Raw genomic sequence first — 22,873 nt, forward strand, 5'->3', positions numbered from 1 at the left:
GATGACAGTATTTCCCCTTAGGACATTGCAATCTTTGAACCTGCGTCTTCATGGATACTATGTTGGGTTCTTAACCCACTGAACCACAGTGGGAACTCTAAGACCATGCACTGCTAATAACTAAGGCCTTGAATTGTGACTAACTGAAGGCCTGCACTGTTCCTAACTAAGACCCTCACTGTCCCTGAATAGGACCACTGTCCTAAACCAACTGGCTTAAACCATCAGGAACAAACCTATAGTCCAAAAACTTGCACTTATTGGCTTATTGCAGTGATGGACAATGCATGGGAGAGGAAACATGAAGCATCTCAGCAAACAAAGGGAAAAACAGGATTCTTATTATTATAGTATTTGGGTGAAAGGGTAGAGCTTAAATGAAATTTGAATGCAGCAGTATTTCTTTAAAAATTAAAAAATTTAAATTTGTTGGGTAAAATGGATATAACATTAAATCTCCCTGTTTTGTTTTGTTTTGATTTTGGTTTGGTTTTGTTTTTTTGGCATGCCTGTGGCATGTGGAACTTCCTGGGCCAGGGACCAAACCTGAGCTGCAACAGCAACTTATGCCACTGCAGTAGCAATGCTGGGTGACAACCTGCTGTGCAGTGGCAACCCACTGCGCCACAAGAGAACTCCTAAATTTGCTGTTTTGAAGTATATGGTTTAGAGTTCCCTTTGTGGCTAAGTGGTTAACCAACCTGACTAGAATCCATGAGGATGTAGGTTCGATCCCCGGCCTCGCTCAGTGGGTTAAGGGTCTGGCGTTGCCATGAGCTGTGGTGTAAGTAGAAGACAGGCTCAGATCCCACGTTGTTGTGGCTGTGGTGTAGGCAGGCAGCTATAACTCCGATTAGACCCCTAGCCTGGGAACTTCCATATGCCTCGGGTGTGAACCCTAAAAAGCAAAAAAAAAAAAAATGAAGTATATGGTTTAGTGGCATTAAACACATTTGCACGGTTGTGCAACCATTGCCACTATCCATCCCCAGATCTTTTTCATCTTGCAAAGCTGAAGCTCTCTACCCATTCAGCTTGAACTCTCCTTTCTCCTTCCTCCTACAGCCCCTGGTGGTAGCCACTCTTATTTTCTGCCTCTATGAACTTGATTACTCTAGGTTCCTCATATAAGTGAAATCATAGAATATATGTTCTTTTGTGTGTGCTTATTTCAGTTCACATGAGGTTGAAGCTGCGTTTTGACAGGCTGTGTGTAAAGGTGTTCACATCAGGGCTATACTGTGATGTAGACCCAACCTTGGAATCTACAAGTTCACTTTCAACTCTCAGCAGCTTCTCGTCAGCCTCCCATCTTACCCTCTTCCTCTGCAGAGGATGAACATCAGTACCTCCAAATGTCTTCCATTCCCAGAACAAATATATGAATATTTGCACATACTGTTTTCTTCTGCCAGAAAATTAGGCTATCCTAGGGGTCTCCCCTTAGATATCCCTTCCTCCGGGAAGTCTTCCTGAACGTCCCCAAGACTGACTGACTCACCATGCCTTTGGACTCCCCTAGGATCCTGACCTTGTCTGTAACATAGCACTCATCATACTGAATTGTCACAATTTTTAATATGCTAGTCTTCACCAGATTACGAAGGCAAAAGTCATTGCACCTTTGAGAACCTAGCAACAGATCTGGCACATAACTATTTTAAGATGTACATTGAAGAGTTCTCTTGTGGTGCAGTGGCTCAGGTCACTGCTGTGGCATAGGTTCGATCCCTGGCCAGGGAACTTCTACATGCAGTAGATATGCCCTCCCCCAAAAAAACCACATTAAATTAATAACATCGTATGGCAATAACTGAGTGCCTATTACTACAAGGTACTAATATTTACTGATGTAGCAGCATACTTGTTTTAGAAATGAGGGAACTGGGACCTAAGAAGTTTGCAGGCACACCCAGAGCACGTGGCTAGTGAGTTACAGAGGCAGGGTTCAAACCTGGATCCCCTTCTCTGAAGCCAGCTGCTTAAGCTCCATGCCATGGGTGTTCAGAGCTCATACCTCAATCCCACTTTAGTTATGAGGGAAAAAAATGGTAAAAATATTTAGTCTTGCAGTGTAAGTGAGTTTAGAGAAAAGGAGGGGCAGGTGGTGCAGGTACAAACAGGAGGAAGGATGGATGGAGAGATTGGACACCATGGAAATATTCTTTACTCCTAGCCAAATCACAGGGAATCTTGAAGATGTTACTAAAATAACACATACAGACAGGAACAAACTGGGTTTGGTCAGTATTCTGTAATGGGAACTGCTCCATAGGTGTTGTGATCTTGTCTCAAAAAATCACCTGGGTTTTCCAGTCCAGTGTTTGTTCCCTTATTTTTTTAAAGTTTAAATGCAATCTTTTTTTTTATTGAAGTGTAGTTGATTTACAATGTCATATCGGTTTCTGCTGTACAGCAAAGTGATTCAGTTATACATATATATATTCTCTTTCATATTCCTCTTCATTATGGTTTATCAGAGGATATTGGATATAATTCCCTGTGCTGTACGGTAGAACAGTGTTGATTATTCATTCTATATGTAATAGTTTGCATTTGCTAATCCCAGACTCCCAATCCATCCCTTCGTCTCCCCTACCCCTTGGCAACCACACATCTCTTCTCTAAGTCTATGAGTCTGTTTCTGTTTTGTAGATAGGTTTATTTGTGTCATATTTTAGATTCCACATATAAGTGTATCATATGGTATCTGTCTTTCGCTTTCTGACTTACTTCACTTAGTATAATAATCTTTGGGTCCATCCTTGTGGCTGCAAATGGCATTATTTCATTCCTTTGTATGGATGAGTAATATTCCACTGTATGTAGGTACTGCATCTTCTTTATCCATTCATCTGTCAAACAAATTTAGATTGTTTCTGTGTCTTGGTTATTGTGAATAGTCCTGCCATTAACATAGGGATGAATGTATCTTTTTGAATTATAGTTTTCTCTAGATACATGCCCAGGAGTGAATTGCTGGATCTTATGTTAACTCTATGTTTAGTTTTTTGAGGAACCTCCATACTGTTTTCCATAATTGCTGCACCAATTTACATTCCCACCAACAGGTAGGAGGGTTGTCTTTTCTCCACACCTTCTCCAGCATTTGCTATTTATAGACCTTTTAATCTTAACCAATTCTGACCAGTGTAAGGTGGTACTTCATTGTACTTTTGATTTGCATTTCTCTAATAATTTGCGATGTTGAACGTCTTTTCATGTGCCTATTGATCATCTGTGTGTCTTCTTTGGAGAAATGTCTATTTAAGTCTTATGCCCATTTTTCTTTTCTCTTCCTTTATTTTCTCCTTTTACAGCCACACCTTTGGCTATGGAAGTTCCTGGGCTAGAGGTTGGATCAGAGCTGCAACTGCTGACCTATACCACAGTCACAGCAACACTGCATCCTTAACCCACGGAGCAAGGCCAGGGATCAAACCTGCATCCTTGCAGAGACAACAGTGGGTTTTTAATCCACTGAATTACAATGGGAACTCCTGAATTCTCTTCTTGGGTGACCATTTTCCACCTGAGAATGGCTTTTATACCTATGGTACATCTTAGAGAGTGAAGTTTCAAAATGGCAACCTGGAGCCAAAAAGGATCTAAAGACATATTTTTTCAGTCTTCAAAGTATTATTTAAAAAAAAAAAAAAAAAGGACTGGGAGGGAGATTTCCCATAAAGTCTCCAGCTCTCTGGCTTCTCTTGGCTATTAGAAGATCTAGCAGTGCTAGGTGGAAGGGACAGTATCAGCAGAACTGGATAATGGACATCCCTTTAGTTGGGCCACCTGATTTCAGTTCACCAATGTCACCTCTTGCTCCACTCCATCTATTTATGTGACCTGCTTTGACCCTGGACATGTTGGAGCTTTTGGCTTCAGCTTTAAGCTTTGATGATGAGTGAGGTTTTTGGGGACCATCCTGATGTTTGGGTAAGAAGAGAACAACTTCTAAGTTTTACTCTACCCAGTAAATACCATCTTTCCCTTCCCTGCACCCCTTCAGAATTTATGATCGAGCCCAAGTTTGAGTTCAAACAACAATTGGGAGAAAATTATACATAAGTATTTTCACATTTCTGCCAAGTCTGGGTTTTCTGAGCCAAAAGCACTAGGAGATTAGGTTAAAAGATGATTGAATGACAGACATGCCTTGGAAGTTAGAGATAGTATATTGCTCCAGAAAGACAGAGGCTTTTTTTTTTTTTTTTTTTCTGATTTTTAGAGCTGCACCCATGGCATATGGAGGTTCCCAGTTTAGGGGTCCAATCGGAGCTACAGCTGCTGGCCTACACCATAGCCACAGCAATGTCAGATTCTTAACCCACTGAGCGAGGCCAGGGATCAAACCCACAACCTCATGGTTCCTAATCGGATTCGTTTCTGCTGCAACACCACGGGAACTCTGATGGAGGCTTATTTTGCCAGGAGCTGTTTGCTTACTTTCTAGGGGGAAAAAAATCAAAAACAAACTAACCGAAAAAACAAAACAAAACAAAACCCCAAAGACACATTTCCTCTTTCTCCTGGAGATATAGTAAAGGTCTTTCTTAAAAGAAAAAGATACCTCGGAGTTTCCGTCTTGGTGGAGTGGTTAACAAATCCAACTAGGAAACATGAGGTTTCGGGTTCTATCCCTGGCCTTGCTCAGTGGGTTGGCAATCTGGCGTTGCCATGAGCTGTGGTGTAGGTTGTAGACACGGCTCGGATCCCTCATTGCTGTGGCTCTGGCGTAGGCTGGTGGCTACAGCTCCGATTTGACCCCTAGCCTGGGAACCTCCATATGCTGCAGGAGCGGCCCAAGAAATGGCAAAAAAGACAAAAAAAAAAAAAAGAAAGAAAAAGATAGATCAAACAACCAACACTCCATCAAAGCCCTGAGTCTCATAATTTTTGGGTATCCTCCTGTGGTGCAACCTTACTATCTGTGCAGGTAAACATATGGTTCTTATTGTGTCAACCTATGGGGAATTGGTGTGAAGGGAACTGGTGCTAGGATGCCCTGTGAGTGACAAATGCTCTGTCTTCTGATTCAAAGATCTTGTGTTTCTAGAAGGAATATAAATATAAATAAATCTATCTGCAAATGTTATATTTATGACATAAATACATATATAACATATGTATATAAAAAGCAACAATGGAGAGTTCCCTGATGGCTAGTGGTTAAGGATCCAGTGTTGTCAGTGCTGTGGCGTAGGTTCAAGCCCTGGCCCGTGAAATTTTACATACCACAGGAAAAAAAAAAGAGCAACATTATCCAAAAACAACCCCTTTCAGTGGCAGTAGTCTTGTGCAATCATTCCATATGCACCTCCATGTGGATTACACTTGGAAAAACTTCATTTTAACAACTTTTCCTCAGACCTCAGCATCAAGATCACTCCATTCCCCAAACCCTTGGCTTAAGGCTGACTGTGTTCACTCTATTACTAAGAATATCTGGTTATTGTGATATTTTTCTTGTTACAGAGTTTTCTACCTCTGATATGAAATATAGCAGCCGAAGAATTGAGGTAAGATTAGTCTGAGCATTTCTAACTTAAGAATTAAAAGCAAAGAATCTTGTTAGAGACAAATTCTATCAAAGAACTCAGAAACAAAATCTTTAGCAATGATACCTTGGGAAAAAAAAAACATGTAGTTTATAGTTGGGAAAGTTGTATCTTGACATGTATATTACTTTTCTCAGGTATTTCCTGCTGTCCAGATAAGGAAGTGAGTAGCTCTTTTAGACACATTTAATGTGTCTTCTTTTAACATATTGAGAAATTAACAGATTCTTTTTCCACTGGTAGAAAGATTTTTCTAGTTGTCTAATTTGCAAGCATTTGGAAAGATGCTCTCAACTGTCTGACTCTTCTGTATCCTATGAGCCTTTGAGAAAATGCTTAGATACTGCTTAGTGTTGAAAAGAGCTTATTGGCCTTAAGAAAAAAAAATAATGGCCACTACTAGGGAGATCCTTAAGCACTGGGAGAACTTGTCTTTATGTTTGAGAGACAGAGGAAAGCTATCCATGAAACTAGGGGATTTCACTGCCTCCCACCTAGTTCTAATGCCTGGAAGTGTCAGGTTCCTTTCTTTTTCCTTTCTTCTTACACATAGGTGGCAACAGAATGAAAATTAAACATATAGCTCTCACTTACCACTCAGGACCTATGCCCATAAATATTCTGGTATAATTTGGTATCAAGTCTGTGTACATGTGGGAAAGGCTACTGTGAAAAGTGTGAATTTAAAGAGTTTAGGAATTCCCTAGTGGTTTAGTGGCTGGGATTCCTTCACCTTCATTCTAGCACTTTCACTGCTGAGGCCTGGGTTAAATTCGTGGACTGGGGTCTGAGATCCCACATCAGGCTGCGGCCAAAAAAAAAAAAAAAAAAAAAGAGAAAAAAGAAAAAAGAAAAAACGAGAGAAAAAAAAATTTATAGCTTAATAGACAAAAAAAGCTGAATGTTATGTATTGGGTTACACTGACCTCTAGAGGTTGATAATGATATAAACTAGCTTAATTTGACAGTATTTGGAGGGCCAAAGAGAATTGAAAACCATTTAGAACACTAACACTCAAGGGTATTGGGTGGAACACCCTTAACAAAACAACACAGGCAAGCAACGAGGAGCAGTCGTGTTCCAGACAGCAACTCTAAATTAGTCTGTAACCTAATCACTGTTACAGCAATTGTAACAGCAATTTTAAGCTGTTCTAAGTGGGAATTTTAAAATATTGGATCAATTCTATGGAAAGTAAACAGAAAAGAGAGTATGAATAAAATAACTCACCTTTAAAAAAATAAATAAGGGAGTTCCCGTCGTGGCGCAGTGGTTAACGAATCCGACTAGGAACCATGAGGTTGCGGGTTCGGTCCCTGCCCTTGCTCAGTGGGTTAACGATCCGGCGTTGCCGTGAGCTGTGGTGTAGGTTGCAGACGCGGCTCGGATCCTGCGTTGCTCTGGCTCTGGCATAGGCCGGTGGCTACAGCTCCGATTCAACCCCTAGCCTGGGAACCTCCATATGCCGTGGGAGCGGCCCAAGAAATAGCAGCAACAACAACAACAACAACAAAAGACAAAAGACAAAAGACAAAAATAAATAAATAAAATAAATAAATAAATAAATAAAACAAAATAAAATAACTCACCTTTAAATTTTTAATGTTTACATTAATAGACCTTTATTTTAAATGTATAACCATGAATTTTTACACGTTACATCCTGGTGCTGCAGAGAAACTGTGAACCCATTGTGCCACAATTATTAGTAACTTCTAATATTGGCTTTGAAAAGTATTGTCTTACCTTGGTTCTAAAACAAAAACAATAAGACAAAAACCCAGGAATGACATTTTAGTTTTTAATGTTGCAATCTTCAGGATAACTATGTACTTTAAAGACCTTCCTAAAGAGAATCTTAAAATCTCTTCAGGTTGCTTTAAACCAGTTAACATAATAGGCACGAAATTCCTGATGTGGCTCAATGGGTCAAGAATCCAACTGCAGTGGCTCAGGTCTCTGCAGAGGTTTGGGTTCCATCCCTAGGCCCAACCAATGGGTTGGGTATCTAGCATTACCACAGCTGTGGTTGGTCATTAGCTTTTTCTTTCTTTCCTTTTAGTTCCCTCTGCCACCATTATCACTCTTGCCTATGAGATCCGGCCTACTTACAATCCCCCCAAGTCACAAGGATCAAAAAGAGAGAGAAATAAATATTCCAAGCCTCATAGCCTTCATACCGAAGCTCTCAGCATCTGTTAGCCAATCTGATGAATTTAGACCAACAAACATGCAGAAGGAAACACCGTTCAAGGTGTTAGTGGATCAGACTCTCAGGTCCTGTGATAGCTCTATTTGGTCCAGAAACATGTGCTCTTTTTGGAAGGCTCACCATCACAGACAACACTTGGAGGCCGAGGAGAATAGGAAACCCAGGGAAACAGAAGGATGTGTCAACATTGAAATCTCTCGCTTTGAAAAAGGGTACTCTTTGGCGTCCTTTGAGAATTTCAGAGAAGGCAATATTCCTATAGAGAGGGAAATGGACATTGACTGCCATGGTGATGAACTGAGAAAAGCAGAAGGGAACTCTCAAACTCTTTCATCAGGAAAGAAAGAGGGTTCAGTAGCCAGAAACTGTGAACAAGATTCAGAAGTTGGATATACTCCACCAATCAACTTCCAAGAAGCCCTGCCTTCACAAATAACTCTAAGCCAGGATGAAGGGACTAGAAATGATAGAGCTTATTCAAAAAGTGCTTCAGTACATAAAGGGGAAGCAATTGAGCTAAATCATTTTTCAGAGGAGTACACTCTTCTTAAAAATTTGTCCAATGTATTCACTGATGAGCCCATTGAAAAGCTCCCAGCAGATCATAGCAGCATGGAGACCAACATAAAAATAGAGGAGGCAACTAAACCAGAAATTAACGGGATGGTGCCTCTGATCCACATCAATTTCCCTGGAGATGGAACTCCCAAGGAACCATCCATAACCAAACCAAGCCTCCAAAAAAGAAAGGGCATCCTCCATAACAACAGTAGCTTCAACATCCTTGTACAGCAAGAAAATGACAGGCATAAAGTGAAAATCCATAGAAATAAGTTGGATTCAAAAATCAAGACCAGTAACAGGACACCTCAGAATTTCACAATTTCCAATGACGTTTCCATGAAGCCTCCCATGCATAAAACTGGTGTAAAAACCCAAGTTTTTCCTGCTCTGGGGCTCATGGACCCCAGACCTCGGCAACTACCCAAGTTTCAAAGGAGGATGCCACAGACAGAAAAGAAGCAATCAGCTTTCCGTGCTCCGAAACCTAAAAAGCAGTCATTCCCTTGCATCTGTAAAAATCCAGAAATAAGAAAGTCTTCTGTTCCTCTCTCTGTTCAACCAACAGAGCCAAGACTAAATTACTTAGATCTGAAGTATAGCGACATGTTCAAAGAAATCAATTCAACTGCGAATGGACCTGGAATCTATGAAATGTTTGGGACCCCTGTTTACTGTCACATGCGAGAGGCTGAACGGCATGAAAACAGATATTACCGAGAGATTTGCTCAGCTCCATCGGGCAGGTGTATCACCAATAAATGTCGATCAGTACACAGCGAGAGGACCAGCAATAGTCGAACAAGACTGTCTCAGAAAAGACTGCATCTTAAACCCCCAAAGTCTTCGCTTGGCATTAAACAAAAGCACAAAAGTTTGATTTCTAAAGAAAAGAGTTGCAAGACTGTAGGTAACAACCCACCAGCCACTGAAAATGGTGATGGTATTTCAGAACCAGGGTGGCAGGCAAAGTCTTCAGGAAATGACTTTCTATCTTCCCGAGTTGAAGTTCAGCCCATGCACTTGGTTCAGACTCACGAGCAGTCCATTGAACAGAACGAATCCCTTCCCGTCTCAGATCTGTCCGTTGTTGAAGAAGTCTCTATGGAAGAGTCTGCTGATGAAGAAGATGTTTCTAACAATCAGATCCTTGCCACAAGCCTCAGAGATCTGCATGAGCTTGAAGAGCTCCATCATCAGACTCCATGTGTCCTTTCAGAAGACAGCTGGGCAGTGCCCAGGGAAGAGAGTTCCAACAAGCATGTACTACAAGAAAAGCAGAACATGGCATCTCTTGGTAAAACAAATGCCAACCAAGTTTTAACTAATGATGTAGAGTTTGATAGCCTTTCAGAGAAGTCTAAGACATTTATGAATTTCTCTTTCCAAGAGAAACAGAATAGTGCCTCTTCCCAAGCATATCAGCATTGGGCATGTTCTCTGGATCATGGTAGTTTAGCTAAGAAGTCAATTCCTTATGAAACATTTGGAAAAACTTTAAATGATGCAGATTCAATTTCCCAAGAAATCTTAGACTCTGTAAACAACGAAGAATTGACAGATGAACTCTTAGGTTGTCTAGCTGCAGAACTATTAGCTCTTGATGAGAAAGCTAACAACTCTGGCCAACTAATGACAAATGAAATGGATCCTGAAAACTTAAATCTTGTCCTCAGTCAGAGAGGAAATACCATGCAAGAATTAGGTGAAGAAACAACAAATGTCAAAATACAGGTTGGTATCATTAGAATCAGAGATTCATCAGAGTGGAAAGGGACCTCAGAGACATCTCCAGTTTGCAGAAATTGAGGTTTAGAAAGTCCCATTCTTTTTTATTGTTGTTTTGCTTTTTAGGGCTGCACCTGCAGCATATGGAGGTTCCCAGGCTAGGGGTCAAATCAGAGCTACAGCTGCCGGCCTGTGCCACAGCCACAGCAATGCAGGATCCAAGCTGTGCCTGCGACCTACACCACAGCTCACGGCAACACCAGATCCTTAACCCACTGAGCGAGGCCAGGGATCAAACCTGCAACCTCATCGTTCCTAGTTGGATTTGTTTTTGCTGCGCCAGGATGGGAACTCTGGGACAGGCATTCTAATTTCAGCTCCACACCCTACATTTTTATTTTGGCCTCACTGGCACACGTGTGTGTTCCTGGGCCAGGGATCGAACAGCGGGCACAGCAATGACAACACTGGATCCTTAACCCCCTGAGCCATGGGGGAACTCCCCCTGCCCCACACTCTTAATCACCACACAATGGGAATATTCCTTGTCCTAAAAGGCCAGTTCCATCTACATGATGACCTGGGTCTCTGCTGGGAGGCGGACAGAGAAGCGGATAGGGAGGCTGCCAGGCTTGGGTGGGAGATGGGGGTACATGTGTGCATGCCTGTGTAGTGGAGATGGATCTACCAGCCTGCCATTTCAAATTCAAGAAAAGCTAACAAGCTAGTAAATATAATCAGCCCATAACCCTACCTTTCAATCACAGTGTCAAAAGCTGACATTTTGTGATATTCTGTTTCCAAGCAGTTCTGAAATTTCGTTTTGGATAGAAATGGGAGGGCCTGGGGAGGAGGAACCCAAAGGGCCTTTCGGAGGCATGGGTGCTCTTTTTCGAGGAAGGTGACCCCGTGGGATGTCTTGTTCTTAAAGGACCTTCACTGCGCCTCAACATCGACACTGTCATTTATTTTTAAGAATTTGGAGAGGAGATCAAAACAAAGTATTTTTGGTCCTGATCAATCAATTGGAAAACATGGTCTAAGCTCTTCAAAGAGATGCTTGTTCTGCAACTTCTAGGGCAGGGCTTCTCAGAGTTGACTACGGATGCACATCTCTTGGGATCATGCTGAAATGTAGGCACTGATTTGGTCTGTCTAGGGACCAAGATTCTGCAAGTCTAACAAGCTCCCATGGTATCTTGATTTAGTTGGTCTGCAGATCCTCCTTTGAGTAGCAAGGGTCTAGAGGACTATGAAACTTCAGTCTAATGCATCTGACCTCGACCACCAGACTGGTTTGCTATGGTTGTGCACACATGCATGTCTGTGTGAGTGTGTCTGTGTGTGTGCTCGTGCATGCAAGCATGTGTGTGAGAGTATCTATCTGTATGTATATTTGTGTGTAAATGCATGTATGCATGTGGAAGTGTATGCATATATGCTTACATATATATGTCTGATGTTGAAATAAGTGAAGAACAAAGGCTGCTTATTCAGAGCTCACTATAGCAAGGGAGTCAACCACCATCACTTGCATTTGGCAGAGATTCAAAAGCAGGTGGAGAAGTAGGAAAGCATTTTAGAGGAAAAAAGTCTTCAGACATGACCTGGTTGGAGGCTCTTGTTCTAGGGAAGCTGTACGTGGGCTAACCAGAAGGGGCCTCCTATGTAATTGGTTAAGCGTGCATATTTGGCCTTCTCTGGCTGGTCCTAAGTTAGAAGAAAGGAAGGCTTTATTCTTCACACTTTCTCTCCATCCCAAGGACTCAGATTTTTTTTTTTCTTTTTATGACTGCAGTCACCGCATTTGGAAGTTCCCCGGCTAGGGGTCAAATCGGAGCTGCAGCTGCAAACCTATACCACAGCCACAACAACACCAGATCTGAGCTATATCTGTGACCTGCGCAGAGGCTTGTGGCAACACTGGATCTTTAACCCACTGAGCGAGACCAAGGACCAAACCTGCATCCTCATGGACACTATGTCCCACTGAGCCATAATGGGAATTCCAGCTCAGAATTTAATGATGACTTTTCTATTTGTCTCATTCTTCCAGAGATATGGTAATGGGTTCAGGATCTATGACAAAGAAGAGAAAATTTTCAACTCCTATGAAAAAATATTTTCTGAAAATAGTTTAAAATATGAAGAACCTGTCCTGTGGACCAAGGGTGAGATCCTTGGGAAGGGAGCCTATGGCACAGTAAGTTAAATGGGAAATGTTATGAAAAATTTTAAAAATCCCCATTACTCCTTGACACACCCTAACTTCTTCCCTATTCTTCCTGCGGCCCTTTCCCACCCACATACCCTTTTACTTAGAACTCTTTCAGTTGGAAGTAATAGGAAACCCAACCCAAACTGGCTTGAGGAAAAAGATGTTCATTGCTTTACATAACTGAAGGGTCTAGAGGAGCTCTGGCTCTGGGCACAGCTAGTTTCAGAGGTCAAACCATGTCATCAGGATCTGGCCTCTCTCTATCTTGGTTTTCATTTTCAGGCTCCATGTGGTGGCACAATGGCCATTGTATTTCTAGCTTCTCATTCTCTGAGGTCCAAATCCTATGGGCAAGAATTCTCTTTGTTCAACCATTCAGGATATGTTACCAGAAGTTGAGAGAGCCATTGCTTACTAGCAAAACCCAAAAGATGTTCCTTACATTTTGTGAATTGCATAAAAAACCATCTAAAGTCCTAGCCCATTAGTGTTTATGCAAATTGGTAAAGAAAGGACTGAACCCGAGCCTGAACCCAAGTTATGATATGCATGCTACTTCTCTCCATCTTGGCTCCATTGAAACATTCAGTTTGCCTAAGTACTTTGCATTTAGTTAAGGTTGTGTCACCTTAGAGAAAGACAAGGATTGGGGAGGAGAAGGGAAAAGACATGCATCATCATGTATATTTAATAATAAGGTATTGGTTTGCTTCTAGGTATACTGTGGTCTTACTAGCCACGGAGAGTTAATAGCTGTAAAACAGGTGGCTTTGGATACCTCTGATAAATCAGCTACTGAAAAAGAATACCGGAAACTGCAGGAAGAAGTAGATTTGCTCAAAGCATTGAAACATATCAACATTGTGGCATATTTGGGGACATGTTTGGAGGAGAATATTGTAAGCATTTTCATGGAGTTTGTTCCCGGCGGTTCAATCTCTAGTATTATAAACCGTTTTGGGCCATTGCCCGAGATGGTGTTCTGTAAATACACAAAACAAATTCTACAGGGTGTTGCCTATCTCCATGAGAACTGTGTAGTGCATCGGGATATCAAAGGAAATAATGTTATGCTTATGCCAACTGGAATAATAAAGCTGATTGACTTTGGCTGTGCCAAGCGTTTGGCTTGGGCCGGCTTAAATGGCACCCACAGTGACATGCTGAAGTCCATGCATGGGACTCCATATTGGATGGCCCCGGAAGTCATCAATGAGTCTGGCTATGGACGGAAGTCAGACATCTGGAGCATTGGCTGCACTGTGTTTGAGATGGCCACAGGGAAGCCTCCCCTGGCTTCCATGGACAGGATGGCAGCCATGTTTTACATTGGTGCACACCGAGGGCTGATGCCTGCTTTACCAGAACACTTCTCAGAAAACGCAGCAGATTTCGTGCGTGTATGCCTAACCAGGTAAGAAGCTGAAAGCAGGAGGAAGAGGCTAAGTCCCCAAAGATTCCAAGCAGCTGCCATTTCCCCTGTAATTTAGGGCCCATTATAAACTCTGCTCAGGTTATGATATCAAGTAAAGAGTGACTCTGTGCTGAGAAGAATCATGACTAACAACATTGGGTGACTGCATCCTTGTATCAGGATATGGGGTTAATGTTTCAAGTAGGAAGTGCCTCAATTAAATGTCTTGGGTTGGAGTTCCCATTGTGGCTCAGTGTGTTAAGAACCTGACATAGTGTCTGTAAGAATTTGGAGTTGATCCCTGGCCTCACCCAGTGGATTAAGGATCCGGTATTGCCCCAATCTGTGGTGTCAGTCGCAGACGTGGCTTAGATAAGGTGTTGTCATGGCTGTAGCATAGGCCTGCAGCTGCAGCTTCTGATTCAACCCCTAGCCTGGTAACTTCCATATGCCACAGGTGTGGCCGTAAAAAGAAAAAATAAAAATAAATGTTTTATCAGATTCAGACAATACTTCCTCAGATAGGGAGTTCCTGCTGTGGTACAGTGGAAATGAATCTGACTAGTATCAGTGAGGATCTGGTTGGGATCCCTGGCCTCACTCAGTGGGTCTGGAATCCAGTGTTGCCATGGGCTGTGGTGTAGGTCGCAGATGCAGCTCGGATCTGGTGTTACTGTGGCTGTGGCGTAGGCCAGTGGCTACAGCTCTGATTTGACCCCTAGCCTCGGAACCTCCATATGTAGAGGGTGTGACTAAAAAGCAAAAAAAAAAAAAAAAAAAAAAGAAAAAACCAAAAATCTTCCTCAGATCAATGGGTATGCAAAAATTGCTGAAGATCTCCTTATTTGCCAATGATACATCTTCCCGGGGACCAGCCATGGTGAACTGAGATCACCTGTGCTTAGCTTCCATCCCCTCTCCGGGAAACAGTGCTCTCATTTCTCCCTAAAACCAGCTCTCTGGAAAGTATGTGAGAAATTCATTCATATCAAGGGGATGATATCAACTGATTGATGACTGACAGATTTAATGTATTGTTTCTCCAGAAATATGTGCATTTTAAAAAGGTGAGGGGGAGTTCCCCTTGTAGCACAGTGGAAACGAATCCAACTAGGATCCATGAGGATGTGGGTTTGCTCCCTGGCCTTGCTCAGTGGGTTAAGGTGAGCTGTGGTGTAGGTCACAGACGTGGCTCGGATCTGGTGTTTCTGTGGCTGTGGTGTGTAGGCCAGCAGCTACAGCTTGGATTTGACCCCTAGCTTGGAACCTGAATATGCTGTGGGTGCAGCGCTAAAAAGCAAAAAGGAAAAAGAAAAAAAAGAAAAAAAGTGAGAGGAATCATTTTGAGCCAAAGGAACAAATCTCTAATTGGAGGGTTTCAAGCATCAAGTGGATAATGCCTGGGGAAGGAGAAAAGTCCCAGAAGGTTGCCTGTTTACTCCTGTCCTAATACTTGTGTTTTTTCTTACCTTTCAAAGAAATATACTTTCTTATTCTCAGTGAAAAATTCTAGTGCCCTATCTTTCAGCAAACATGTATGGCTACCTCAAGCTCCCTGAATGGGTTCATTTTGAATTTCTTAATGTATCTCCAGAACTTCCAGTTCACCCTGTCTGTTGATGAATGTGTCTCTTTTAGACTTTCTGTCTCCTCTCCCAGCACATATGACTCAGCCTGTCCTGGTTGATTTCAGGGGATCACATAGGCCAAGGCAGCAAGCAACACAGACTCCAGGGGTGCAGTTCTGGGCAGAGATCTGTAAGTGTTCCAGCATGAGTTTTGCAGACAAAGCTCCAGGCACACACAAAAAAAACCTCACAAAAGGGACATGATGGTATTAGGAATATTATATGGACCAGTGCTAGATTTGAAGATTGGTCTTAGTTCTTAAAATTACTGTGGTTGGTTTGTTCTGACTTGAACGATTATCTATTGTTGATCCATAGAAACTACTTCCTGTTCTCTTTTTTTTCAAGTTGTCATTGCTCTCTCTCTTTCACACACACACACACACACACACACACACACACACACACACACACACAGAGCTTTAAAGGGAGAGGGTGAAATATTTTTTATGGCTCTCCTTTCGATCTGTTGTTTCATAAACAAAGCAACATACAACTCACACCACTAATGATAAATTAATAGGATTGTTGTGAAGGTTAAGTGAAATTATGTATGTAAATTAGGGCTCCATAGTTAGTAACCTTTTGAAAGAATACTAATGCACTTCACCTAATGAGTGTCATATGCAAGCATACAATTGTCTCCTGAAATTCTATGGCAAAGACCCCAAGGACTCTATAATCTTCCTAGTTGTCTATAATACTCCTCAGATGTGTGGAGAGTCATAAGTAAAGATTCAGAAGTAGAGATGGTCAGGTATAAACCAGGAATAAGAACTGAATAGAACCGAAATGAATATGGGAGTTCCTGCCATGGCACAGTGGGTTAAGAATCTGACTGCAGCGGCCCAGGTCACTGCAGAGGTGTAGGTTCAATCCCTGGCCTAGAACTTCCATATGCTGTGGGTGCAGCCATTTAAAAAAGTAAATAAAGAAATGAATTTGGGGGTGCAGTAAGAAGCAAGCCTGACTGAGGGTACCTTTATGGGCAGGTCTCAGAAGTTCTGGGAAGTCAGGTCATAGAATTTAACTTTGTTCTAGTAGGCAGTGAAGAGCAGGAGACTACAGAGGACTGGAGGCAGAGAATGCCATGAAGAAAAAGTTCTTTGAGGAGGCAGGTCAGATGGCAGATTCAGAAGAAGGACTTGGAATGGAGGCCATTTGGGAATCCAGAGCTTGGATTTTGATGGTGATAGAAGCAGTGGAAGTATAAAGGGGATTCTAAAACATTTCAGAGGAATGCGAATCAAGACTTGGTGATGGAGAATGATAGGGTCTCATGGTTTTGAGCCTGGATAATGGAAAAAAAAAAATAGGGACAGGGAGAAAGTTGAAGGAAACACTTGAAGCTATGGAATTGTTGCTCAGGAAAGCAAGTAACATTGGAGGTGCATATTTGAAAATCATAAGGTAGCCATAACCATGAAAAAATCAGCGGGCTAAAGAAAATGTTTTTGAAAATGCTCATGGGAGTGATAACAAAATATTCATAGAATCAAGTCTATTACACACTGGAAGGAAGGGAGGGAGGGGAGTTGCCCCAGGGTGGGGGAAGAACAAAGAGAAAAGTTTCTTCTAAGACCAAGTAGATAGAGGTTGTTTCAGAAAGAAGGGGGCAGTGAGTACTTCAAATGCTACATAAATGACAAGGAGAATGAGCTCATTGAATTTGGTGAGGAGAGGAGTTCCTGCTGTGGCACAGTGGTTTAAGGATCTGGCATTGCTGCAGCTGTGGTATAGGTCACACACAGCTTTTTGATCCCTGATCTGGGAACTTCCATATACCAAGGGTGTGGGTGTGGAAAAAAAATTTCAGTAAGGAGAAAGTCATGGTTAGTTTTAAGAGGCAATTTGTATAAAAAGAAATAGGCCAGATGGTAAGGATTTAGGATAATAAATGTTAAGGAAAAATCACTGGGTTTGGCCAAGTTAGAGAAAATTGGCAGGAATAGAAGAAATAGGATGGCAGCTAGAAAAGTAATCATTTAAGGATTTTTGAAGACAGAAGAGATTTCTGCATATTTTTAAGGCAGAAGAAAGGGAGAGGTTTTTTTTTTGAAGGGGTTTCTAGTTACTTTCTTTTTAAAATATTTCCATTTTCAACTGGAAAATGCTTCCAAGATTATCAAGATAGCCAATTTTATCAAGATAGCCAATTTAACCAAAAGAATGCCTTTGAGGAGTTCCCGTTGCGGTGCAGTGGAAACAAATCCAACTAGGAACCATAAGATTGTAGGTTCGATCCCTGACCTAGCTCAGTGGGTCAAGGATCCGGCGATGCCATGAACTGTGGTGTAGGTCGCAGACACCGTTTGGTTCCAGCATTGCTGTGGCTCTGGTATAGGCAGGCAGCTGCACCTCCAATTAGACCCCTAGCCTGGGAACCTCCATATGCTGCGGATGTGGCCCTAAAAAGACAAAAGACAAAAAATAAATAAATAAAAATTAAAAAGCAAAAAAAAAAAAAAAAGGATGCCTTTGAATAGGTCATGACACGTAAATATTGACTGGTTCATTGGTTCATTGACTAGCTCATTGGCAAAAGCTTTGTGATTTCTTGAGAGGAAAAAACCTAGACTCCAAAAGTACTAATTGAGTAACTGTCTCCCTTTACTTTATGCTCATCCAAGAGTGCACCAAATGGGATTTCAATAAATCACCAAAGCGCATTTAAATGTCTACTTCTTAAAGGCTTTTTAATCCTGGATACCAATGCCTCTAAATTTTAAAAGTAAATTTCATGGCAATTAAAAGTGAATTGTACACCTAAAAATGTGTATTTTTTTAATTTATAAATTATATCCCAAACAAATTGAGCAAAAGTACAATGGAGAAATAGTTACTGTTTTTGAATCATAATAGATAATAATTTGAATTATTACTATATGACCCTCTTTATTATTTATTTATTTTCTTTTAAGGGCTGCACCTACAGCGTATGGAAGTTCCCAGGCTAAGGGAATCAGAGCTGCAGGTGCCGGTCTATACCACAACCACAGCAACACCAAATCTGAGCCTTGTCTGCAACCTACACCATAGCTTACAGCAATGCTGGATCCTTAACCCACTGAGCTAGGCCAGGGATCGAACCCATCTTCTCATGGATACTAGTTGGGTTTGTCACCACTGAACCCCAACGGGAACTCTAATGTGACACTATTTAAAAGCTGTATATACAGGGTTTTTTTGGCCATGCCCATGGCATGTGGAAGTTCCTGGGCTAGGAATTGAACCTGAACCACAGCATTGACCTGAGCTGGTGCAATTACAACACTGGATCTTTAACCCACTGCGCCACAGGGAACTACTATATACACCTTTTTAAAATTCTCCCCGAGTTAGATGTTATTGTTATCCTTTTACTGATGAGGAAAGAGTCGGAGGGAGTTCCTGTCGTGGCTCAGTGGTTAACAAATCCGACTAGGAACCATGAGGTGGTGGGTTTGATCCCTGGCCTTGCTCAGTTGGGTCAAGAATCAGGCATTGCCGTGAGCTGTGGTGTAAGTCGAAGATGTGACTTGGATCCCACGTTGCTGTGGCTGTGGCGTAGGCCACTGGCTACAGCTCCGATTAGACCCCTAGCCTAGCAACCCCCTTATGCCAAAGGTGTGGCCCTAGAAAAGGCAAAACAAACAAACAAAAAGAATCAGAATCACTTGCCTAAGATCACACAGCTAAAATCTGGATTCTGGACTCAACCCAAGTCTGTTTGGCTGGCAGAAGTTGTATTTCCATTGTTAAAACTGGCAATTTGAGTCAAGTAGATGTAGCTGGCAACTGTGTCATTGGGTACTGCGTATTCTAATGTGTTTTTCCTTTTTTAGGGACCAGCATGAGCGACCTTCTGCTATCCAGCTCCTGAAGCACTCCTTCTTGAAAAGAAGTCACTGAACATACATCAAAACATACTTTCCAGCTCTATTATAGATAACTATTGTTACTGCTTCATTGTGGAAATGATGGTTAAGGGATCTTTGTTTTCCTACTGGAAAGTCAATCTAACCCAATTTAACCAGATCCTGCAGTGTTGCTAACTGAAAAGTTTCAGTTACAGATTAGCCTCAGCTAATTAGCCTCAAGCTTCAGGAACAATACCCATGTATGAGAAACAACAAAAACCTATTCCAGTGTTTTAAGTTTTGATCATCCAGAAACTATAATCTCTATTGCTTTATATGACATTTCCTTTTATTTTTGCCCTGTCAATTTTAACTGTAGAAACAAGAAGAAAATGTATTTTCTTGCTTGGTGGGTAAAGATGGCTTATTGAATTCTTACAAAGGAGAGTAGAGGAAGGTGAGAAATTTTTAAAAGGAGTAAGACGACGCCAGATTCTGCTTACTTTAGGCAACAATTTTTGTGTTTTTTGGGGTTTTGTTTTTTGCTGTGCCTGCGTCTTACTGAAGTTCCCCAGCCAGGGATCAAACCCGCACTACAGCAGTGACATGAGTGACAATGCCAGATTCTTAACCTTCGGAGGCACTAGGGAGCTCCTAGGCAGCAATAGTGTTGCAGATTATAGGCGTCTCAATGTTAGCAGGAAGAGCTAAGGGGCTTGGCCTTTCATTATCAGAGGCTTCCCTAATTCCTCAAAAGTCTCCACCTACAAGAAGTTGGGCTATTAAGGTGGCTCTTTAAAACTCAGGCTGTCTTCCCTGTAATTTACGATTTGAGGTCTTATTTGCAAAGTGAATTAGGTCATTAGCACATTGAGAACCAGCTCAGCATAAGCCAGCTGATGAGATAAAAGCTCCATCTGTTAAGGGGAGAGTGGGTCAGCATATAAATTTCTCCAGGGCAGTTTGCTCACTTCACCTGAAGGAAGGACATCCCCACTGAAGTCACTATTCACTTTTATCCTCAGGACACTGGAAAACCTTGCAAAAATGAACAGGGACATGTTGTCACAATTACTACATAGCCTTCAGTTAGTTAAGTGTTCTTAAGGTTTCTGGAGTTCCCGTCGTGGCTCAGTGGTTAACTAATCAGACTAGAGAACCATGAGGTTGTGGGTTTGATCCCTGGCCTCGCTCAGTGGGTTAAGGCTCTGGTGTTGCTGTGAGCTGTGGTGTAGGTCACAGACGGGGCTCAGACCCAGCATTGCTGTGGCTCTGGTGCAGGTCGGCGGCTACAGCTCCAGTTAAAACCCTAGCCTGGGAACCTCCATATGCCGTGGGTGCGGCCCTAGAAAAGACAAAGAAATAATAATAATAAAGTTTTCTGTTGCTGTGACTCCATTCATCTACTAAATTTCATTGACATTTATTGTTTTGGCTGCACACGAGGCATGCAGAAGTTCCTGGCCTGGGACAGAAAGAGAACCACAGCAGTGACAATGCCAGATCCTTAACCCACTAGGCTGCCAGGGAACTCCTGAACCTATGGTTTTAAGCTAGGTCTACAGATTCTTTTTACTAGCTGCTATCATGTGAAGATGGCATAACTTCAAACTAATTTTGGGTGTATTCTAACACGAGTTATCAAGCTTTCTTAAAACAAGCTGCTGCTTCAGGAGTTTTTGAAATAAATGTGAAATGCAGTCCACCTGAGGTAAAGATTTTACTTTGGTGGACATGCTTAGAAGTGTCTCTGTGGGTATACCTTCCTTTTCTCTCCCCAGTTTGTATAGCTCTCCCCTTATATTTGATGAAAACTTAAGGGATATTGTCCCTTATTTTACTTACTTGTCTATCAACTTTTTTTTTTCCTTACTGGGGCATATGGAAGTTCCCAGGCAAGGGGTCAAATCAGAGCTGTAGCTGCTAGCCTACGCCACAGCCACTACCAGGCCAGATCCAAGCTGTGTCTGCAACCCACACCACAGCTCACAGCAACGCAGGAATGGAACCTGCATGCTCACGGATACTAGTCGGGTTCCTACCCCACTGAGCCACAAGAAGTCCAAAAGCTTTTCATTTTTCACTTAGCCATCCCTTAAAAAACAAAATACATTGCCTTCCCTTCTACGATTATCCTCCCTTCTAAGCACGCAATTCCCCAGTTTTCAAGCCCTTTCAAGTCATTTCGTTAGGTACTTGGACTGGCCTCAAGCTCAACAAAAGGAAATTTAACTCCTCAGGTAAAACCCTAAAAGTAGTTTCAACTCTATAGCATCTCCTTAGCTTTAACCTACTTCACCATTAATATGGTGGACATTTCTCAGTAGCTGAATTAAGAGTCACCATTGTGGAAAAGAATTTTTAAGCTCTGGAGTATGAGATTCCCTTTCTTGGCTTTACCCACTCTCCTGCTTTGTCCATGATGGTGATCCTGGGCCTTTAATGTAATGAGTAGCTCCTAGATAACCACTAAATCTGTTCAGCGAGCATCTAGTTTCCTTCACCTAACAGGCCATCTTTATTCCTACTTGTTGCACTTGCAAGGATTCAGTTTAAAGCAGCTATGTAATAAAGCAGCTTGCATTTGAAGTTTTGGGTGATTCAACTTGAAAGTACTGGGTGTAGGCAGCCTGTATATTCATTGATAATGAACATCTTTTTGTCTTTTCTAGGGCCACACCCACGGCATACGGAGGTTCCCAGTTTAGGGGTCCAATCAGAGCTATAGACACCGGCCTAAGCCAGAACCACAGCAATGCAGGAACCGAGCTGCGGGTCTGTGACCTACACCACAGCTCACCACAACGCCGAACCCCTGACCCACTGATCGAGGCCAGGGATCGAACCGGCAACCTCATGGTTCCTAGTTGAATTCATTAACCACTGAGCCACGACGGGAACTCCGATAATGAAGATCTTTAAGTTTCGTGAGTTCCCATCATTAGGGATCTGGCATTGCCGTGTGCTGTGGTGTAAGACACGGGTCAGATCTGGCAGCGCTGTGGCTGTGGCAGAGGCAGACGGTTACAGCTGATTCAACCCCTACCCTGGGAACCTCCATATGCCAAGGCCCTAAAAAGATCAAAGACAAAAAAAAAAAAAAAAGTTTTGTGCATGGCACTGTACTGTGAAAAGCTGAAATACCAAACACTCTTAAAAAAAAAGCTGTAGCATTTGGTCTCATTATCATGATTTACAAACCTGTGAAAACCCATGACTGAATTCATGTCTAAACCAATTGTTTCTATGGATTATGACTTGAAAGACCAAAGAAAATGATCCTGGGTATATGCTTGGATTTTTGTAAGGTCTCAAAAAGCCTGTTAATTTCATGGCAATACAATTAAAACACCTCATTTAGTAAAGCCCTACATTGCTTTCAGGAGTGGTGGTGGTTGCAGGAACAGGCAAGTTATAAAGTTAAAACAAAAACATACAATATTTTCCATTATATTAAAAATAGCAGTGGGAGGGTAGTGGAGAAACTATGGAGTGGAGTGAATTACTAAATGGTATTATTAATTTTGGTTAAGTGGAATTACTGACTTTGTAATGTTCTTAAATAAAACTCTTGTGATTTATTATATGCTAAAAACAAAAAGCCCTTACTGGTGTTTATCAACATAAAATGAAGACAAACTTCTAATGATGCCAAGACATTTATTTTACATTTAGGCTTAAAATGAATGTTAGAAGTAACTTTTCTATCCT

General features: G+C 41.9%; 1 protein-coding gene across 1 annotated transcript in view; it reads left to right on the forward strand.

Annotated features, from left to right (window-relative positions):
* The window catches only part of MAP3K19 (mitogen-activated protein kinase kinase kinase 19), a 55,545-nt gene extending 36,048 nt beyond the window's left edge, over window positions 1–19,497 (forward strand). Inside the window, exons 9-13 of the mRNA XM_047772060.1 lie at window positions 5,479–5,522; window positions 7,625–10,069; window positions 12,120–12,266; window positions 12,998–13,695; window positions 19,148–19,497. Coding sequence (XP_047628016.1) covers window positions 5,479–5,522; window positions 7,625–10,069; window positions 12,120–12,266; window positions 12,998–13,695; window positions 19,148–19,214 — 3,401 coding nt within the window. The 3' untranslated portion in view covers window positions 19,215–19,497. The remainder of the gene's footprint in view (window positions 1–5,478; window positions 5,523–7,624; window positions 10,070–12,119; window positions 12,267–12,997; window positions 13,696–19,147) is intronic.
* The last annotated feature ends 3,376 nt before the right edge of the window (window positions 19,498–22,873 follow it).

The sequence above is a fragment of the Phacochoerus africanus genome, chromosome 3 (genome assembly GCF_016906955.1).
Source record: "Phacochoerus africanus isolate WHEZ1 chromosome 3, ROS_Pafr_v1, whole genome shotgun sequence".
NCBI lineage: Eukaryota > Metazoa > Chordata > Mammalia > Artiodactyla > Suidae > Phacochoerus > Phacochoerus africanus.